Source organism: Prionailurus bengalensis, chromosome D1 (genome assembly GCF_016509475.1).
Source record: "Prionailurus bengalensis isolate Pbe53 chromosome D1, Fcat_Pben_1.1_paternal_pri, whole genome shotgun sequence".
NCBI classification, from domain to species: Eukaryota; Metazoa; Chordata; class Mammalia; order Carnivora; family Felidae; genus Prionailurus; species Prionailurus bengalensis.
The window spans coordinates 10,047,398-10,068,837 of record NC_057346.1 but is presented as its reverse complement, the minus strand read 5'-3'; the positions used below and the strand labels follow the sequence as shown (position 1 = coordinate 10,068,837).

Here is a 21,440-nt window from a genome sequence, read left to right as displayed (position 1 = left end):
TTATTTCACTCAGTGTAATGTCTCCAAGGTTCATACATGTTGCCCCTTGTGTCAGATTTTCCTTCTTTTTTAAGGGTGAATAATATTCAATTGTATGTTTATACCACATTTTGCCTATTCATTCATCTGTTGATGGACATGTGGGTTGCTTCTACCTCTTGGCTATTGTGAATAATGCTGCTATGAAAATGAGTGTGCAAATACCTCTTCAAGATCCCACTTTCTTTTGGATATAGACCCAGAAGTAGGACTGCTGGTTCATACGGCCTGATCATGTTCTTTGAACATTTCCTTACTTCCTGGCGTCATGAGATATTCCACACTCCTCGTCTTAGGCTTTCTCTGCCCAGCTCTGGAATCAGTTATTTCTCAAAAGAACTCTAGTTCTTTGGTTTTTAGAAATCAAAATTTGGGCATGAGTTGTACTCATTGTTACTGGGGTTACATTCTTGGCCTTCTCAGTAGTAGAGTAGAAAATGCATGTATGTAGGGGCGCCTGGGTGGCTCAGTCAGTTGAGCGTCCGACTTCAGCTCAGGTCATGATCTCACCACTTGTGGGTTCAAGCCCTGTGTCGGGCTCTGTGCTGACAGCTCAGAGCCTGGAGCCTGCTTCAGATTCTGTGTCCCGCTCTCTCTCTCTGCTCCTCCCTCGCTCATGCTCTGTCTCTCTCTGACTCAAGAACAAATAAAACATTTTTTAAAAAAACAAAGAAAATGCATGTATGTATACACACATATGCACATACACCTTGAGAGACAGATATACAATGAATTACAGCATAAATTACACTGATCCCTCCTCCAACCAAGCCCACAGAGTTCACTTCTTCCTGTCCCTTTTCTTTATTATAACTCCTTTCTCCCAGTGAGAAACCAGAACTCTCACTCTCCACTATATATTTACTAATATTTGCTTGATCCTAGAAACACATAAGTTAGTGTCAGACTTGCTAACTCATACCTTGTGAAAAGTCAATTTACCAACCATAATATAATATTTGTGCATAGTTCTTTTCGAGTTTAGAGTCAAAATGCTGATGCAAAAAGTGACTTAGGTTAGTTCTTTTCTTCTCCAGTCCCTTGAGTGTGGTTATGTTATTCATTTGTAATACAGTGGGGTTCGTTTTGTACTATCAGTAGTCCATTTTGGGTTCTCTCCACATTTTGGATGATTAGGTGCATGGATGATTGCATGATTAGCAATCCTAAAAGTCAGAGCTGTACAAAAACATCTAGTCAGGAAAGTGTCACTGCTACGTCATTCTTTCTACTCCATTCCCTTCTCTCAGTTCTTTCCATCTATTCCCATCCACCTCATAGTAACCAACCACATGAGTTCCAGTTTATCCAGAAAAAGGACACGTGTATACTTGCTTATTTCCCTTTCTTTCTTATGTGAAAACTAGCACAGTACTGATATTCTTTTTGTACTTGGACTTTGCACTTCACTTCACTTAACATAGTCTGGAAATCACTCTACACTGGTTCAGAGACTTTCTTTATTCATGTTTACAGCGACCATAGCACTCCATTATGTGGACATACCATAATTTATACAACCATTCTCCTGTGTATGGGCACTTAGGTTTTTCCCAATGTTTTGCAATTACCAACAATGCTGCAATGAGTGAACATCGTATAGGCCTGGGTATTTTCACGTGGATGCAGGTCTGCCTTCAGGGTAGATTCCAAGATGTGGGATTGCTGGACCAAGAGGCACGCAGGTATGTAATTTTATCAGATATTGCCAAATTCCCTGCCAAAAGGATCGTATCTCTTTGCATTCCCATGAGGAATGCACGAGCGCACGACTTTCCCACAGCCTTGCCTACAGAATATGTTGTCATACCTTTAATTCTTGCCAATGTGATAAGTGAGAAATTGTACCTCAGTGTGTTAATTTTCATTTCATTCATTATGAGTTTGATTTTTTTGTAGGTTTAATAATCCATTTTATATATCTTACCTTTTATAACTTTTTTCATATCTAAATGATTGGTCTGTTCATGTCTTTTTCTTGTTTTTCTATCAAAGTTTCTGGTCCTTTGTCCTGCCATTTTTAAGAACTCTTTGTATCTTGGGAATGCTACCCTTTTGCCTCTGACATATGTTGCAGAGACTTCTCAGCTTTTCAGTTGTCTTTTGACTTGACTCAGGTTGTCTTTTTGGCCATGAAAGAGTTATTTTTATATAATCAAGTTTATTGATCATTTATTGTATTGCTTCTGAATTCTGAGTGATGGTTAGAAAGGCTTTCCCTTCACTGAGGTGAAAGAAGACTCCACCTCTGTTTTTTTCTAGTTCTTGTCTGGTTTTATTTTTTACATTCAGATCCCTAATCCATTTGGGATTCTTATATATGATGTGAGAAATAAATCCAATTCATCCTTTACAAAAAGCACCATTTGTTAAAAAGTCCCTCTTTACCCCAATGGTCTGAGATGCTACCTTTATCATATACCGAATTTCCAGAAGTCCTTGGGTCTGTTTATGGACTTTGCATCCTACATAACTCGTACATTTGTTGATTCGTGCATGTTTTAATTATAGAGGCTTTACAGTACCTTTTAATGCTCAGTAAAGCTAGTCCCCCCACCCCCTGAAATTTCCGGTTTTTAGTATTTTCTTGAATATTCTTGCATATTTATTTCTCCATATGAATTTTGTTATCTTTACCTAACTTCCTAAAAAAGTCTGTTGTAATTTTTATTGGCAGTATATTACATTTATAAATTAATTTAGGAAGACCTGTCATATTTAGAATGTTAAATCATAGTCCTCAAGAATGGTGATGTTGTTCCTTTGGTTCAAATGTGTCTTCCAATAGCATTCAAAAATTTTTTTATTGTTTTATTCTTGGAGAGAGAGAGACAGAGCGCAAGCAGGAAGGAGACACAGAATCTGGAGCAGGCTCCAGGCTCTGAGCTATCAGCACAGAGCCCGATGTGGGGCTGGAACCCACGAACCATGAGATCATGACCTGAGCCAACATCGGACACTTAAGCGACTAAGCCACCCGGGTGCCTCTTCCAGGAGTGTTTTAAAGTTTTCCTCCTCCTACAGGTTTTACACATTTCTTATTAGGTTCATTTCTAGGTACTTAGTCTTCCTTGTTGCAATTGCAAATGAGCTTTCCTGTATCATTATGGTCTCTAATTGGCTACTTTTTGGGTATATAAAACTATTGATTTCAGGGGCACCTGGGTGGCTCAGTCGGTTGCGCGTCCGACTTCAGCTCAGGTCACGATCTCACGGTCGGTGAGTTCGAGCCCCGCGTCGGGCTCTGGGCTGATGGCTCAGAGCCTGGAGCCTGCTTCCTATTCTGTGTCTCCCTCTCTCTCTGCCCCTCCCCCGTTCATGCTCTGTCCTTGTCTCAAAAATAAATAAACGTTAAAAAAAAAAAAAAACTATTGATTTCAGTATGTTAATTTTATATACTGTTACCTTATCGCTTACTATTTGAGATTTATCACTAATTCTCTCAAATATTTCCAGGATTATTATCATATCTGCAAGAAGAAATAGTTTTATTTCATTAGTAAGCCTTGTGCCTCTAAACCAACTTCTCTAGCCTAGTTGTGCCAGTTAATACCTTTGATACGAAGTGGAATGTGGGACGCCTGGGTGGCTCAGTTGGTTCAGCGGCTGACTTCGGCTCATGATCTCATGGTTACGAGTTCGAGGCCCACACAGAGACTGCTTCAGGTCCTCTGTCCCCCTCTCTCTCAGCCCCTCCCTGCTCGCTCGCTCTCGCTCTCAAAAATAAGTAAACATTAAAAAAAAAATGGAATAGAGGGGAGAATGGGTATCCTACCCATGTTTCCAGCCCTAGAAAAAATATTTGCAGTGTTTCCCAATTTAGGAAGATACAGGTTTTAGGACTAAGGTATATGTATTTTATCATGTTAACTATATCAATCAAGTCTTATTTTCATGACCATTTTATGAGGAATGGATGTTGAATTTCGATAAAAGTTTTGTCAACCTTCATTGTAATAATCCTATAATTATTTTTCTTGAGATCTATTAATATGGTATATGCTACTAACGGATTTCCTAATAAAGAACCTATCTTGCATTCTTGGAATTAAACCCAGGTGATGATAGTGAATTGTATATTTAAAAAAAAATTTTTTTTTAATGTTTATTTATTTTTGAGAGAGAGAGAGAGAGTGAGCACAAGCAGGTGAGGGGCAGAGAGAGAAGGAGACACAGAATCTGAAGCAGGCTCCCGGCTCTAACCTGTCAGCATAGAGCCCAACCGGGGGGCTCGAACCCATGAACTGTGAGATCGTGACCTGAGATGAAGTTGGGTGCTTAACGGACTGAGGCACCCAGGTGCCCCATGAATTATATTTTTAATGTGGTATTGGATTTTATTTAACAGTGCTATGTTAGTACAATATCTATATCAATATCGATATAGATAGATATAGAATATGATATACAGAGCATTGGGACTATCTGATGATACGTGGCAGTTTGGTAGAATTCCTCTATGAAATAACCTGGAGCTGGTACTTTTTTTGAGGAACAGTTCCTTAATAAGACTCTCTATTTCTTCCATAGAAATTGGTCTGTTTAAATTTTCTGTCTCTTTCAATTTGGGTCATCAGCATTTCCCTAGGAAATTATCCATTTCATCAAAGTTTTAAAATGTTTTTTGCATAGACTTGCAAAGACTCTTGCGATTTTTTGTTTCAATGGTTACTTCTCCCTTGTCATTTCTTACTTTGTGTACTTGTGCTTTCTCCCCTTTTCTTCTTCATTGTGTTAACTAGTAGTTTGTCTAGTTTGGTGATTTTTTCAAGAAGTCGTAAAAATAAAATGGTTTCAAGAATTGTTGCTATTAAGTTCCTCTAAAACCATGATACCTAGAACCAAACACAATGCTCTGGGTGTAAAACCAGACACTCAGCTTCCTCATTCTGTCCTCACATTCTATCCTCCTCCTCCTCCTCCTTCATCTCTCCTCTTCCTCTTCCTCCTCCTCTTTTCTTTTTCTGTTACCACCTCACATTGTTGACTCATACAGTACTGCCAACCAAAACCCCTACGTAATTTTTAACACATTCTACTGTTAAACCAATCTCTTCCATCTTTGTTCTTGTAAAATTGGTCTTCTTGATCCATATTTACCTATAATAAATTTCACTCGTGAAATTCCATCTCACAAGATCCTTCTAGATGGTATCATTTCAAGCATTCATTCCTTCATTCAAATCAACCAACATTGCTAGGAATTGTGCCAAGCCCAGCTTACAGGCTATGATACAAAGTAATTACAGTGGCGATGGAGAAATACTAACAAATGCTATCTGTGCACAGAAGGAGCAACAGGATGGAAGGATGTGGGGATGAGGGTAGGGTCTAGAGGAAAGGAGACATTTGTGTGGTTCCCTAAGGATGTTTGCCAGTTACAGAAGGGGAGAAGGGCATCCTACAGAGGGGTGGTTAAAAAAAAAAAAAAGCACAGTGAAGGCATATGGTGTTCTGGAGGAATAGCCAGTTAACAAATTAGCGTGTGGGCAGAGCCATCAGAGGCAGGCAACGATGATGGAGAAACAGGTCAGCACAAGACCTATCTGTGCTCAGACTTTCAGCTCAAAGACCTTCAACAGGAACGTGTGGAGTTTTGAAACCGGAGACTGAAACAGTGAGACCTGCAACTTAGAAAGGTCTACTCCGGACACAGAGGAGAACATGGGGTAGAACAAGAAGCACCCAGATTTGGAGAAACCAGTGAGAAGACCAGGCAATAATTCAAGTGAGAGAAGATGAGAGCCTGAACTGAAGCAGTATAATTAGAAAAGGACAAATTCCAGAAACAAGTCAGGTGACTGACAGGACAAAAGCAGCGACAAAAAGAGAAGGCCCAAAAAGTCATACCTGAGGGATGGGGATGCTTTAACTGAGATGGAAAATATTTGAAGAGCAAATAGTTCAGTTTTGACAACAGTCTGAGCTATTTGAAGCATTAGAGCAAAGATGTTCCACAGCAAGTTGGCAAAACACAGGTACTAGAGCACAAGAGATGGCGGAGGGGTGGGAGATGCATGTTTGAGGGCATCTGTGTGTGACAGGTATAGACTAGGTGCAAGTAAGACCGTAACTATGACCTATTGAGTGCTTGCTACCTACCAGGACTGTGCTAAGCACTTTACCACTTTATTTACTTACAAAAATAAATACATAAAAATATTTTAATTTATGTATACATAAACAATATATATATATTTAATATTGATTTATTAACCATCCCCCCCCCCCCAATGCATACACACACAATCATCCTCATTTTACAGATGTGGAAACCAAAGTTTAGAGCAACAACACGCCCGGGGTCAAAGGGCTGCTCGGTGGAAGAAAAGGGATTTGAATTCAATGCTGACTCCAAATCCTGGGATCTTACAACACCCCCAAAATTAAAGTGAACTATAAAAAGCTTTTTGGCAAGAAAGGGAGTGGAAGGAGCACCAAAGGGAAAGAAGAAAATGAAAGGGAACTGACTGCCAATTCTTGTCAGTCATTGAACGAGGCACTTTTCATGTACTAGCTCCTTTAATCCCCATACCTGATGGCTAAAGCCTATGTTATTAGCCCCGTTTCTTATATAGGAGACTTTGCTCAAGGCCATAACGCTGGTGAATGATGAAAAAAGGGATGTGAACCCACTCCACCTTACTCCAGAGAATATAATGACATGAGCAAAAATGAAATTATTGGAGTGCCTGGCTGGCTCAGTCAGTAGAGCATGAGACTCTTGATCTCAGGGTCGTGAGTTCAAGCCCCATGTTCGGGGTAGAGCTTACTTTAAATAAATAAATAAATAAACAAACAAACAAACAAACAAATAAATAAATAAATATAATTTTAGAATAAGTGATCCAATGAATAGAAAAAAATATCAGGAGAAAGTGTTATGTAGGAATCCAGGAATGAGAGAATTTTAAGACAGATGGTCAGGAAGGTCAAATGCTGTCAAGAAGTCAGGCTAAGGACTGGAAAGCCCATTTCGTTGAATAATTAACAGGCTCTGGTGACCTTTTTGAGCACAGATACTGCAGAGTGGTAGGTGAGAAGTCAGACGGCAGTGAACCCAGTGAACCTAGAAGACACCAGGAAGTAGGAAAGCAGGAGCATTGAGGGGAGGAGAGAGGGTGTGAGCTGGAGCGCAAGGGGGGTGAGGGAACAAGGGTGTTTCGGGATGGGAAGACACTGCAGGCAGAGATGAGGGCTTGGTGAAGGAGAAACAGACTCAAGGGGAGGGTGAGTGATGTGGCAAGGTTTCAGAGGAGAGGACTACATCCTCCTCTGTGAGGAGGCGGGAACAGGTACCTATGTGGGGAAGTTATGAGATGGGAAAGAGGTGTAATTGGACTAAGTAACTAACGTGAGTTTGCTCATGGGTGAGTCACATATAGAAACCACAGCAGGTGGAGCTGTCGCACAAAAGAAACTTTATTTGCAGCAAATTAAGGAGATCTAGGGAATAACTTGCAAAGCTGAAACTCCCTGAGGAAGGGCGGACGGGTTCCTTTTCTTTAGGGTTAGGATGAATATTTAGAAGGGGGAGCCTTTGTCATGGTGTGTAGATGTGGGCATAAGGTCACACATGCAGCCTCAGGTAACTTGCCTACACGGGCATTGCATGTTATGTAAATGAGGCTTGTGCTCCTCCTTGGGCAGATATTTTAGTATGATAATGAGATGAAGGAACTGTCGGGCATCCCATGGGTCAACCCCATCTGCTCAGGGGTGTCAGGGGTTAAGCTCAAACTGGTCTGGGCAGTATTGCTTCAGGGGTAGTTTCTTGGTTTAGGCCCATGGGGTCCTTAGCCTGAGTTAAGTAAGAGATAAACTGGAAAGAAGAACTCAAGGAAAAAATGTGGGACAAAGATCAGTAGGTCCACTAGCTGTGGAGAGTGAGAGGGCGGAGCAGAATGAAGGAGGCTTAGGGAAGGGAGGCTGTGGGAAGCTGGGAAGAACAGTGACTGCTAAAGATGTCCCGGCAACACCAAAGACTCAGCCAGGGCTGCAGACCAGGATTCTGTAACTGAATCTATCAGCGAGGCTGCACGATCCCCTCTAACATTGCTCGGCAGGCCTGCCGGAGGGAACCAGGGATGGGCTCATCCAGAACAGGCAGCAATCAACCAAAGCAAAGGGAGTGCGGGAGGTGGTGAGAGTGTCTGTCAAGTGACTGCTGGTGGCATCTGCACCGGGGACAGGAAATCAAAGGAGCGCTGAGAACCTGACAGGACAGAGAAGGCTGATGAGATTGAAAACGGGTTTGATGGGAAGGAAGGAGTGTGGAGATTGGGGTTGTGAGCGGAGAGCACAGTCTCAGAGTTCAAGATGTCAAGGGTTGGACCCTCCTGTGGAATATGTCCCAGGATGTGGCTTTGCTGTGGTAGCACAGAGGGACAATCACTGCAGTGGGGAGGGGAGGCTCCCCACTAGGGGAGTCTAGGGGAGGCTAGACTATCTTCATCTCGGGGCCTGAAGGCAGTCCAGGAGAACGGTAGGGATCCAGATGCTGGGCACAGTTCCTATTCTGCCCAGATTCAAGTCATTTTAAAAACTCAGAAGCATGAAATCATTAATAAAATGAAAGCATTAATATCACTGATCATCACTGATTGAATCCTTGATAAAATATTTTTGGTTGAAAAATGTCATGTCACTATTACGTCTGCATGTTGACAGAGACCTCCTCAATGGCATCTAACAAAGTGACCGCAGAATCACAACTGAGTGGGGCCACTCTCATCCACAGGTTAGGGTGCCCCCGCTTTAGGTCTCTGCTTAGCCAGCAAGTCGGATCGGGGAAGCTGAGCACTAAGCCAAACCTCCTCTTTGATCTGAAGGCATCTGTACCTCACACCCAAGGGGAAGGCCAGACCCTGTTCTTGCTATAAATGCCTACTGCTGGCTCTGAAAAAAGGATTTGAAGGACAAAGTAGACACCAGGAGAACCAGCCACACCACCCACTTCCCCCACAAAGATGTTTATCTTAAAAGAAGCCTGTGTTGCAAGCCTAGGCCCTGAGTAGCAATGCTGCTTGGCTTTAAAATTTACTAGAGTTCGTCTGCAGCAGATGAAATACCATATGCTTTTGCAAGAGGCTGTTACTCTCTGGGGATCGGACTGGTAGTTTTATTTTTCTCTTTCTTCTCATCCTTGTCCTTGTCTTCCTCCTTCTTCTCCTCTGTTACTCTCTGGGGGTTGGACTAGTAGTTTTATTCTCCTCCTCCTCCTCTTCCTTCTTTTTTTGGTCCCATAATCGTTTCTCAAATTATAACCCATGTGAAAGCCAGATATGTAAAATAGGGAGAAGTAGAGATTCCCTGATTAGGGCCAGGGTGAGGGATCCAGAGCCTAGCTCATCCAACCCTCTTTTTCTCCACCTCCAACTCCCTACCCTAGCCACATGAGATAATTTCTTAAGGGGTTCTTGCAACAGGTGGGGAAAAAAAACCCACTGAATTTCATTTGCTTCTAGCACTATCATTTTATTAGTCAATTATTCCGTGAAGATGCCAATAGGTTCAGCAAAATGAAAATATCTGGAATATGAAGATATACATCTTGATAGTGCCCCTAGTTCTTGGTCTATTTCCAAAAACAACAGGTGGAGAATCACCACAGGACAACAGATTCAAATCAGGCCCACACGGTGGTGGAGCTAATGGCTCTCGGGGTAGCTGCCCAGGTCACAATGATTCCCCTTCTGTAGAAACACACACCCTCTGCATACACAGTGATGGGCCCTAGGTCTGGGCTGGTATGACATCACCTCCTCCAATGGCCACAGCTGATTGGTCCAGTTGAGTTGACTGTTCAAGTCCAACCAACCTCTGGAATTTTTTATCTGGCCTCCAGGAATAGAATCAGTCTCCTTCTCCCCACCCATCTTTCTTTGACAAAGTTGTAAGATATAAAACTTAGATGTTGCCATAGACCGTGATCCCCACCTGAGAGAGAAAAGCCATATAGAGTGAAAGGGAATAAAGCCACCCACAGAAAGAACCAGAGAGAAGTGGCAAAAAGCAGAGGGAGGGAGCCTCCAGTGTTTGAGTTCTTGATTTTCATTGGGACTCTGCTCCATTCTTGCCTTTCCATGGTTTAATTTTTCAGCCTTTCCTTGGATTCCATGAGTCAGTAAATTCCACTTTCTATTTCTGCTAGCTCAAGTTCGGTTCTTGGCACTTGCAATCAAACTAATAAAAAAAGCAAGACAATCAAATACACCATGTCAGTGACAGAACTAATCTTGGTCCAGATTTAACATCTCTAACTTGTTCTGAGGAAGCTGGAAAGATACCTGTGTAATCCAGAAGTCTAGAAAGACAGGCTTTTTGTGCCAGTCCTTTGAGTCGGGCATCAGGGGGAAGAAAAGTAGATGCAGCAACACTCCTCAGCTGTCTGAGCAGGATTTGGGCTTGGTGAGACCGAACGGCTGTAAAGCCGTGTCAGCAGCGGTAGCACCAAAGAGTGGCTGGTGTGGGCGGCCCTTAGCAACCCCATAATCTCCATCAGCTCCCTCGAAGACACTCCAAATAGCCCTACAATATAAGTTAAAACTCTTCCAAGTAGAGACAGTTCTGTTCACCATCTTCACTCATATAGGAATCTTGACCTTGAGACCACTCCGGTGCCAACTGTAACTTTCTTTCCTGTTTTTCTTTGGGACCTAACCCCTCCTTCCAAACAAGTTTGCAAACCCAGCCTCTCCTCTCTGTCTCCTCTAAGCCTCAAGGTCGAAGAGACTTCCTGCAGGGGACTTGTTTGGTTAGAGTTGCAAAAGGCACTGACTGGGCTTTACCAGGAAAGTCTGTGATTTACTGTTCCTCGTGTAGAAGCATCCAAAAGTGAGCTCTGTGGCTCCCTGCTGGGAAGCAAGAAAGGCAAACAAAAAAAAAGCAGCAGGGCTTTGGTGGTGGGCTAGAGTTCAGGAGGAGATCTGACTGGCTCAGGAAGGAAATCAGCTTCACAGTGAAACCAGATTCCTGTGTGGAACTGAGACCCTCCAACTACAGAAGATGAGGGGGTGGGGAGACCCTGCTGAGAAACTGGGGGGAAGGCAGGTTTGGAAACCTTGAGTTCTTCTTGGCCTGAATTCTGCCAGGAAGAGAACATAATATGGTATATCTTTTCTGTTAACTCTTTCAGGCCTTTACTGAGCCAGGAAAGGCTACTTATTCATTGAACCTGGTGGCTAATTAGGTAAAAATAAAGATCACAAGTAAAAATACCATTAAATTTCTTCTTCCCATATAGGCAGCGCTCTTCATATTAGAGTTCAGCCTGGTGGTCAAAGGATAATATTCCACAAGGTGAAAAACCGAAGATTTTCTTTTTTTAAAAAAAAATTTTTTTTTATTAGTTTTATTTTTGAGAGGCAGAGAGAGACACAGCGTGAGTTGGGGAGGGGCAGAGAGACAGGGAGACACAGAATCTGAAGCAGGCTCCAGGCCTGAGCTGTCAGCACAGAGCCCGATGCAGGGCCTGAACTCATGAGCCGCGAGATCATGACCTGAGCTGAACCTGGATGCTCAACCAACTGAGCCACCCAGGCGCCCCAAAAACCAAAGATTTTCTGAAAGATTTCATCTCCTAACCTTATCTTTTTAAATTTTTTTTTCAACGTTTTTTATTTATTTTGGGGACAGAGAGAGACAGAGCATGAACGGGGGAGGGGCAGAGAGAGAGGGAGACACAGAATCGGAAGCAGGCTCCAGGCTCTGAGCCATCAGCCCAGAGCCCGACGCGGGGCTAGAACTCACGGACCGCAAGATCGTGACCTGGCTGAAGTCGGACGCTTAACTGACTGCGCCACCCAGGCGCCCCTAACCTTATCTTTTTAAAAAAATGTTTATTTATTTTTAAGAGGGAGAGAGAAAGAGAGCACACACACTCAAACGAAGAAGGGGCAGAGAGAAAAGTAGACAGAGGATCCAAAGCTGGCTCTGCACTGACAGCAGAGAGCCTGATTCAGGGCTTTATCCCACAGACCACGAGATCACAACCTGAGCTAAAGTCAGACACTCAAAAGACTGAGCCACCCAGGTGCCCCTCCTAACCTTATTTTAAAATTTCCACTAGTTGCAAGTTCCACAAACACTTTGTTCCTTCAGTACAAGTTATAAAGTGCTCAATAAATGAATGTGAATGAATGAATGAATGGGACATCACTATATAAGTCTACAAGTGTCGCCTATCCTAGAAACAGGTCATGGAGCGACTCTTAGAGCCTTTGGGATTGGTTCCCTATTCCCTTACCATCCCTGACCATTGAAGGTCATGTTCATTACCACTTAAATGGGGCCTGGTTGGGGGTTAACATACAAGGAAATATATTCAGTAAAGTGTCATTTTGAGACTCTGGTCCCTGCAGCCTACACAAGGCCAGTAATGGCCAGTGAAGCATTTGCGGTGCTCCCCAGTCTCTCTGAAGTGCCTAGGGGAGTGGTACTTGGCAAACAGCACCCTATCACTGCTCCACACGCCTGGCCAGCCCTTCACTCACCATGAGGAACAGAAAGCTGCCTGATAGCTTGCTGCCTGGGAGCATCTGTTTAGCTGGCATTGACTCCTGTGGGAACAAAGCCAATGAGCCTGGGTGAGGAGAGGAGAAATCAGTCAAGATTAGAAGAAGGAGGGGGAGGAGGAGGAGGAGGAGGAGGAGGAAGAGGTGGTGGTGGTTGGGGAGTGCAGTGCTTTGTTACACTGAAGACTTAACAGGCCTTTTAATTTCTACAGCAAAGCACAGAGGAATTCATTGTGGAAATGTCTGGAAGCCTCTGATTGGCCCCATGTTGCAAACCCTATTTCATGGAAGCATGGGGCAGAGGGGTGAGGTTTGCTGCAGCGTTCCATGCTTTCTACATCCCCCTTAGGGGACGACACCAGACAAAGGCTCTTCTTGAATTTCTCAGGGACCACCATGTGGATGAATTTCCATGTGGGAATACAAATGTCTACTATTCTACCTGGAGGGAAACTAGTAAGGAAAGTCTTCCAGGTCACACGTTTTAAAAATGAAGGCTCAGACAAGACACTTCCAGTTGACCAACCCTTTAATAAATCATTCCCCATAACTTTCAGCCCCTCAGGCCATTTACACAACAGCCAGGCTCAGGTTCGCTCTGCCTGACAAATAAGATTTCTACAACACCACAGTTTCCCTGGGTTTGATACTCTGAATATTTACTTTATTTTCACTGACCTATGAGCTCCACTAAGGAACAGACTCGATGTTATTTGACTTCTATTTCCAGAGCCTGGCAAGGTGTCTGGTAAACACAGCAATTCAGTGAATGTCTGTTGAGGGAGTGCTTCCATGCATGTTTTTACCATGCGGGGAAAAAAGTCTGGTCTCAGCGAGCAGATAGGTTGGTAAATAGTTGGTGCTTTTCAGGATAACATTAAGTAGAAGCTAGCCCTATGATCTCCCATGAACACTACCCCTTTTAGGATGCTTACCACATTAAGCATCCCATTACGGTTTTTTTTCAGTACACCTACAAATTACTCCCTGTAACTTCCTTGGAAGCAAGAACCAGGTGTTCCTGCTTCAATTATTTCATCCATCCCTTTGCCCGGTAAATGAACCAGACAACTGAATGAGTGAATGTTTATTAGCCAAACCATATTAGAGCCTCAGGTCTATCAAAATCTTCCAACACAATCACTGAAGTCTTTTTAAAAGTAAGTTCAGCCGCCCGAAAAACACTTGCAGAAATGAATGCTGGCACATCAGCCAAAGACAACGCTCGTATGACGACATCAACACCAAGTAGCAGAGGGAAAAAACAGCTTTAAGGCACATGCAGAATGGGAAAAATGTGAACCATGGAAAGCCTGGCCGGGCCCAGAACACAGGAGACGGGATGACAGCCAGGGTAGGCTACAGAATATGGCAGCAGCCAAAATTTGTGGATAATTCACAATGCAGATTAACTGTGTCAATGAAAGGAACTGCATTCACAGCACTGACATAGATCAAGTCTGTGGGTAGTTTGTCAGGTGTGTTGAAGCCAGGGATTTGTCCAGGGAATGTGGAAGAAAGTGGTCAGGCATGGTGGCAAATGGACTGAGAACAGAGGCCAACAATGCGTGGAGGGAAGCCTTGATTCAGAAGGCAGGGTTTTTCTCTGCTGCAGGATTCCCTCATAATTAACCAATTAAGGCCAAAGCTTCATTTCCTGTGGCAGTTTTCTCTGCCACACAGAATGAGGTCACAGCCCTAACCACACAGATCTATAGAGCATCTGGGTGATGAAGAATGGCTTCAGATATGCTTGGATCATTCCCCGGAGATGATTGGACACATGTGTGGTATTCTTAGCCTCAGTAGGAAGAGTTTCCCAGAGGAATCAAAGTGTATTCTGACACCAGCTTTTAAGTCCTTATTTACATCCTTATCACATGACTCTAACAAAAGAGACAGAATATTACTGGATCTATTAAGCAACCCTAGAAGCTGCAATAGATCAATCAGGCCTCCATCAACTCTGAAATAACCAATTGTAGCATTATTCTGTACCACTAAATGTGATTCTCTATGTGAAAAGAATTATTTTTAACATTTATTTTTGAAAGAGAGAGACAGAGCATGAGTGGGAGAAGGGGAGAGAGAGAGGGAGACACAGCAGGCTCCAGGCTCTGAGCTGTCAGCACAGAGCCCTATGCGGGGCTCGAACCCACAAACTGTGAGATCATGCCCTGAGACCAAGTCCCGCGCTTAACCGACTGAGCCACTCAGGAGCCCCGAAAAGAATTATTAAGATAACTTATTATGTATGTGAAAGAATTATTTACACTCTAAGGAGCCACTGGGATTTAACAAATCACTGTTAGTATTATTTAGATGATGTCAATTTCTGAGAGAAACCATAAGTATTTGTTGGCTATCAGAATTCTACAAACAGAAGAATCTACAAATAGAAGGGATGGATTGTACCTAAGTCTGTGAAAGGAGTGGAGGGAAACTGACAGGATGGGCAGAAAAATCAAATATCAGAGAGGGACAAGAGGCATTGCTGCATTATTCTAGATGAGTTAATTATAAATTTGTGTGTGTTGTTTTGGCCAAGGGACTGTGTTACCACCACAAGCAGAAAACTCTCCCGCTGTCCTTTTTCCTTACGTTTTACAAGAATGGGAGGTCAGAGGATATTTACGGAAGCACACTAAAGCATGAAAATGCAGCCAAGCTTTTTGCCTCTTCAGTTTACCCGGCTTTTCAGCTGAAAGGTTCAGGGGTAAAAAGGATGAGAAGGCAAAGGCTAGGGCTGACTATGCTGCTTTCCTCCTCCTAATAAGACAGTGGGACCTGATACTGGGGGTGGGGCTGGGGGGGGTGGAGTTAAAAAAAAAAAAAAGCGAGGGAGGCCACGGAAGGACCTAATGAGCTTGTGCCACAATCAGAGGATAAGTCAAATGATAGGAAGCCTGAGACCAGGAGATGCTCAGAGGCCAAGAGTGAGAGAAGAGGAACCCAGAATACCGGTAGCATTCAAAGAGGTGGCTTCCTGGCTTGTGTGTGTTTCATCTCTCAGAGTGTAGCTTTCTTAATAATCTTTCTTAATAATCCATTCAGGGAGGGCTGGTGCACAATGAGGAGCCCTGCAGTGCAGGCAGGATGCAAGCCCCGCCCTTCGGGGAAGGTTGTGACATCCCTCAGCCAGAGGAAAATTCCGACTCCCTTGATGAGGTGAGGACAGCATTTCTACAGTTTTCCTCTGTGTCAGGAACAAGGCTGGGGCACAGGGGCCAGGGCTGGTAAGATTCTGAGACAGGTGAGCTGCAGAGCTTCTTAATTAGAAACAGGAATTGAGGAAAGAGCCTACAGTGCAGAGGGAGAAAGACGATCTCATGCGCAAATTCATGAGAAGGGTAGGCTCTGGGGAAAAGGCTAGGCTTGGAGGGGTAGCCAAAGGCACTCAGTCTTGTCTGTCATGTTCATATTTAAGAAGACAATGTATTCATGTGTTAAACTAATCTTTAAAAAGTCTTATATTTAAGAGAGACATAGAGGGAAGTGAGGGAGAGGTAGGAAGAAAGGATGAAAGACACAACTAACAGCCTAGGTCTCCTTGTAAAGGTCTCCCTGGATGCTGGAATAAGGCGACCCACAGGGGTGGGGCTCAGAAGCAATGGAAGACACAAGGAGCAAATCACAATGGGGTAGGATCCTAATCCAGAATTCCCTGGGTCACAAAAGGGCATGGAAGAAACAACAACAGAATTCTGATATAAACAGTGAAAAGAAAAAGCATCCGCCCCCCCCCCCCCCCCCCCCCCGGAGTCCTAGCACATACTGCCTGTCAGATTGGCGGTCCAGTTCCCCACTCTTCTTACACAGTACGGAATGAATTCCCACTTCCCGGAACTGGGCCCAGAAACTCAAGCAACCTCTCTGCTCTTAGGTCCTCTCTGCCAACCATGCCCTTGATTGTGGAGAAACCTACAGCCTGGGAATTGGAAAGAGATATAAACAGGAAGGCGGCACTTCATGTGGACCACCCTGCCCTCTCTCAAACTTTCTACCAATGCAATTCCACCCCACCCCTAACTTGGCCCACCCAGTAAGCTCCTGAAGAATGAGTACTTCTGTCATACATTCAGGGGCTTCCCTCTGAAGGGGGGCTTTCTTGGGGAGAATGCCCGGGAAGGGTGGAGACCACCTCGCTTGAAAGGAGGTGACCTCTAAGTTTGTGGTCCTGTCTGCTGGGCTCAGGTGAGCCGCCAGGGAAAGGCATCGCCCAGCGTAGCTGTAGGTAGGGGGCCCTTCTGATTTCTCCGTTAGCCATCTCGTCTGCACCATACCCACTACTTTAGCCCCTTAGGGCTCTGCAGGAGAACTGATCTGGGATCCCCTTGAGGACGGAGGGGGGACGGAGAACCCCTTCTAGAGATTAGGCGGGAGGCTCTGGGGGAGGGGAGCTGGGAGTGGGAGGAGCAGACAGTTACCTCATTGAAGCCCTCCTGCAGGACGTCCAGTAAGTTCCCCCGGGTCAAGCAGGCTAGCATTGTTCCTGGTGGGGGCTCCCGGGCGGGGTCTCCAGGCCAGGCGGCCGCCGCCACCGCCTCCTCCCTCTGCACACAAAGACTCTCCGCTCAGCTCCCGGGGATCTCTCCGGAGTCCCGCAGGCCACTTACTGGAAACCTAGACCGGAGCCAAACTAGCGGCTTCCACTGGGCATGCTCGCACCGGGGCCTCTGCCGGAGGGGCCCGGGCGCTGTCGCGGTTCCTATAGAAACAGCTGGGCGCGCAAAGGGTGGAGGGGCGCTGGCTGGCAGCCCCCCGCCCCGCGTGCGTAAGGGGGAGCACCGCGGGCGCGCGCGCGGACAGGCGCGCGCGCGCGCGCACACACACACACACACACACACACACACACACTACGTACAATACACACACAACAGGCTGGGGGCGGGCGTGTGTGCCTACGCTGCAGACACACACCAGGCCTCCAGGCGGGCGTGCCGGTGTGTGCGCGCCCTGCGAGCATACACACACGTGAGCGCACACACATACACTCGTTGACACACCAACAGGCGTGCCGGCGTGTGCATGTGCTTGCAATCACACACTAGCATACCACCAGGTGTGCAGGCAGGCATGCTGGAGTGAGCGCGCGGACACACACACACACACACACACACACACACTCTGCTGATTTAAGGCCAAGTGCCCCACCACAAGATGGGTGGGGAGGGGAGTGAATCAGGATTTTTTTTCCCCCAGACTAGCTAAAAACAGCAACCTTTTTCCACAAGGGGCCTGGGCAGTGAGGTTAGGCTAAAGAAGGGGAAGCAGAAGGGACAGAAAAAAAAAAACTGAGATAAACCAGCCAGAAGGAGAGGGGAAAAAAGAGGATAGAGAGAACTTTAGTTACTGATGGTATCAGCAAACATTTAATAGAAGTAGTACTTAACAAATCTCACAGGATCACAACAGAAACATCAAGGGAAAACCAAGTATCACTAAGGCTATGCTCTTTTTTTCTTTTAAAAATAGCCGCTAAAAGGTAAAGCCGGTATCTTTAGTGAGCTTTAAATGAATTAAATGGATTTTAATTAAAATAAACACTACAAAAATGACCTGGAGCTTTCGAAAGAGTTAGGTAAAAACTTGCTCAAATGAAACAGAGAGCTATTCCCCTCTGTTGCTAGTTATTCAAGTCACAGCCTTGATTATTTATTTTTAGGAATACCAGTCATTTTGTACTCTTCAGCGCACATTCTTGTTTCTATAGGAAAACAGGAAGCTGAAAGAACACCCCATATTATGTTACACCTCGTGATCCCAGATGGAGGGGAAGGATTTACAGAATGTTAAGGCTCAGAAAAGGTCAGGGCCTTGCCCAGGGACACAGCTGGTCAGCGACAAAGACAGTTTGAGGAGCTAGGCTCTACCCTCATGCTTTTGCAGAAGGCCCACATTCCTTCCCCAAATTCTCATTGGTACCTTAGCAAGAAAAGTCAGTAATGGCTCTTTTCAACCTAAGACTTCCTCCTCCTCAGGTCACTAGAGAAAAAGAAAATCTGTACCCCAAACATCCTGAATCATCTTGCCTGAATGTCTGAAGCTGCTAAACACAAAGATACTCCTGAGAAAGACACACTTCTTCTAGGATGGCAGCAAGCAGGAAGCAGAAGGCCAGCAGAGGTGTTAAGTGGGTGCTGCTGATTGAATGAATGCTGTGTGTTCAATTCTGCAAAGGCTGGGGAAAAGCCATGACTCCAAATCAAACTGCACCTGATCGGCCCAAAAGTCAGAAGACCACCGTCCTTCATAACTAGCTGGGGAATTTAACTACCAAAAATCCCCTTGCCATGACCACAGCTCACGGTGTAATATCATCAGGTGAGTGACTAACCCATATTACTGCAACAAGGCCCCTTTAAAAGAGAAGCATGAAACTTCCAACAACGTAAAATTGTAGGCAACACATCTATGTGCATAGTGATGCAAAACCAAAACACTCAGTCAGTAGATCCCTAAATAGATTCTGACAGCCCATCATGCTTTTACACAGTCAAATATATTGAGACTTCAGAGGGAGGCCCTGTGGATAGTTATATACCAAAAGGTCCCTGTTTCTCAAAGAACAAGTCCTTTTTCAAAGTAGGACCTGTGAGCTCAATATTCCTGGGAAAAGACTCATTAGATCCCTGGATTTTTTTTTTTAATTTTTTTTTTTTTTACAACATTTATTTATTTTTGGGACAGAGAGAGACAGAGCATGAACGGGGGAGGGGCAGAGAGAGAAGGAGACACAGAATCGGAAACAGGCTCCAGGCTCTGAGCCATCAGCCCAGAGCCTGACGTGGGGCTCGAACTCCTGTACCGCGAGATCGTGACCTGGCTGAAGTCGGACGCTCAACAGACTGCGCCACCCAGGCGCCCCTAGATTCCTGGATTTTAAAGCTAAAAAGATGAAGTTTCACTTGACTCTCATGAAGGGATGAAGCCTAGGGGAGTTATTTACAGTCACTTAGCAAATCAGCATGGGCGCTAAGATCTGAACCCAAATGCCTCTGATGCTCAGCCCTGTGCTATTTGCCCTGCACCCCCCAGTACACTGGAAGAATTAGAGGGAACTGTGGTGAATAGATACAAGATTTATTACAGGGCACTCGGTCCACAGTTACACTATTCCCTAGAAGTCTGTAATTATGTCAACCACATACTCTACAGTAGTCATGTGCAATGTGATGGTGGGAATGTTCTATATCTGTGACGTCCAATCCAGTGGCCAGTGGACACTGGCTACATGTGTTTATTGAGCACTTAAAATGTGTCTATTGTGGGGCGCCTGGGTGGTCTAGTCGGTTGAGCATCTGACTTGGGCTCAGGTCATGATCTCACCGTTCCTGAGTTCAAGCCCCACATCAGGGCTGGATGCCGTCAGCACAGAACCAGCTCTGGATCCTCTGTCCCCCTGTCTCTCTGACCCTCCTCTGCTAGTACTCTCTCTGTCCCTCTCTCTCTCTCCTCTCTCTCTCTCAAAACCAAACATTAAAAAAAAAACGTGGCTATTGCAAATGTGGAACTAAAATTTCAATAGCATTTAATTTTATTTAAAAAAAAAATTTTTTTTAACGTTTATTTATTTTTGAGACAGAGAGAGACACAGCATGAACGGGGGAGGGGCAGAGAGAGAGGGAGACACAGAATTGGAAGCAGGCTCCAGGCTCTGAGCCATCAGCCCAGAGCCGGACGCGGGGCTCGAACTCGCGGACCGCGAGATCGTGACCTGAGCTGAAGTCGGACGCTTAACGGACTGAGCCACCCAGGCGCCCCATAATTTTAATTCGTTTAAATTTAGATAGTACCATTTCAAAATATTCTGTGTTCCCCCACACAACTAATGAGATGTTCCAAAAATTATATTTGCACAAATAGTCTGCCTCTCATGCTTGGAAAAAGCACAAAATTCCTGTTAGAGCATGTAATCTCAAGGTTTTTTTTGCTCAGAAGATGTGCTCACCTTATTTATCATGGTCTACCTAACCAAATAGCCCAGGTGAAGAACTGAGCTTGTTCTAAGCGGCACTCACAATTACTATTCCTTCCATCTTCCCCATCTCACTCTGCTGTGATATCAACATAAGAGCTGAGAGAGTAAGTGGGTTAGCTAAACGAACCAGGAATAACTAGGCCAATGATCTGCATCTCATAGTGCTGGAGTGTGGGGAAAACTGCAAGCCAGTCCAGGTAGCTGGAACCACTCCCACCACTGCTGGCTTGTCATTCTCTCCGCCTGGGAGGAGAGGCAAAGGGTCCAAGCAAGCTGCTTTCTGCATATCTCTGCCATGCTGCCTGATTTCTGAAATTATACCAGACCTCTTCAGTCCTATATGATTTTAACAATGGCAGAGACTTACCTCACCAACTAAAAGCTACACAAATATCTATCTACAACAATAATAGCAAAATTGAACTTTTATTATGTGCCAAGCCCAATACTAAGTGCTTACATATGTTAGCTCAGTTGATGGTCACAATTACCATAAACAGTAGGAATTGTTTATTAACCCCATTTTATAGATGAAGAAAGAAAGGTCTAGAGGATAAGTAATTTGCTCCAGATCCTATTGCTGCTAAGTGGTGAAACCAAAGTCTGGCTTAATCATTATGCAATACTTTTATATGATGCTTTCCACACAAAAGGTATTCAGTAAATGTCGGGGCACTTGCGTGGCTCAGTGGATTAAGCAACTGACTCTTGATCTCAGCTCAGGTCATGATCTCATGGTTCGTGGGATTGAGCCCTGCATCAGGCTCTGCATTGACAGCATGGAACTGGCTTGGGTTTCTCTCTCTCTCTCTCTCTCTCTCACTCTCTCAAAATAAATAAATAAACTTTAAAGAAAAAAGGTACTCAGTAAATGTGTTTAGTTGGATGAATGAATGAATGAATGA

General features: G+C 44.6%; 1 protein-coding gene and 1 long non-coding RNA gene across 12 annotated transcripts in view; both read right to left on the bottom strand.

Moving 5' to 3' along the window:
* DIXDC1 (DIX domain containing 1) overlaps nucleotides 1–21,440 on the bottom strand; it is a 74,272-nt gene that overhangs the window by 47,720 nt on the left and 5,112 nt on the right. The window contains exon 1 of one of the 11 annotated variants that reach the window (XR_006297258.1): nucleotides 16,982–17,302. The exons of 2 other annotated variants lie outside the window; for them this stretch is intronic. Coding sequence is in view for 6 of the 9 variants with exons in the window: in XM_043579314.1 (XP_043435249.1) it covers nucleotides 16,982–17,041 (60 nt within the window). In the remaining 3 variants the exon portion in view is untranslated. Of the gene's footprint in view, nucleotides 1–16,981; nucleotides 17,305–21,440 lie in introns of those variants that run through there. 8 more of the 11 variants (XR_006297259.1, XM_043579314.1, XM_043579311.1 and 5 more) reach the window with 8 other exon arrangements.
* LOC122482960 lies at nucleotides 9,500–11,416 on the bottom strand. The gene is made up of 2 exons (XR_006297262.1): nucleotides 10,329–11,416; nucleotides 9,500–10,224 (listed from the first exon to the last, which is right to left on the bottom strand). It is a non-coding gene; the product is annotated as an uncharacterized LOC122482960 (long non-coding RNA).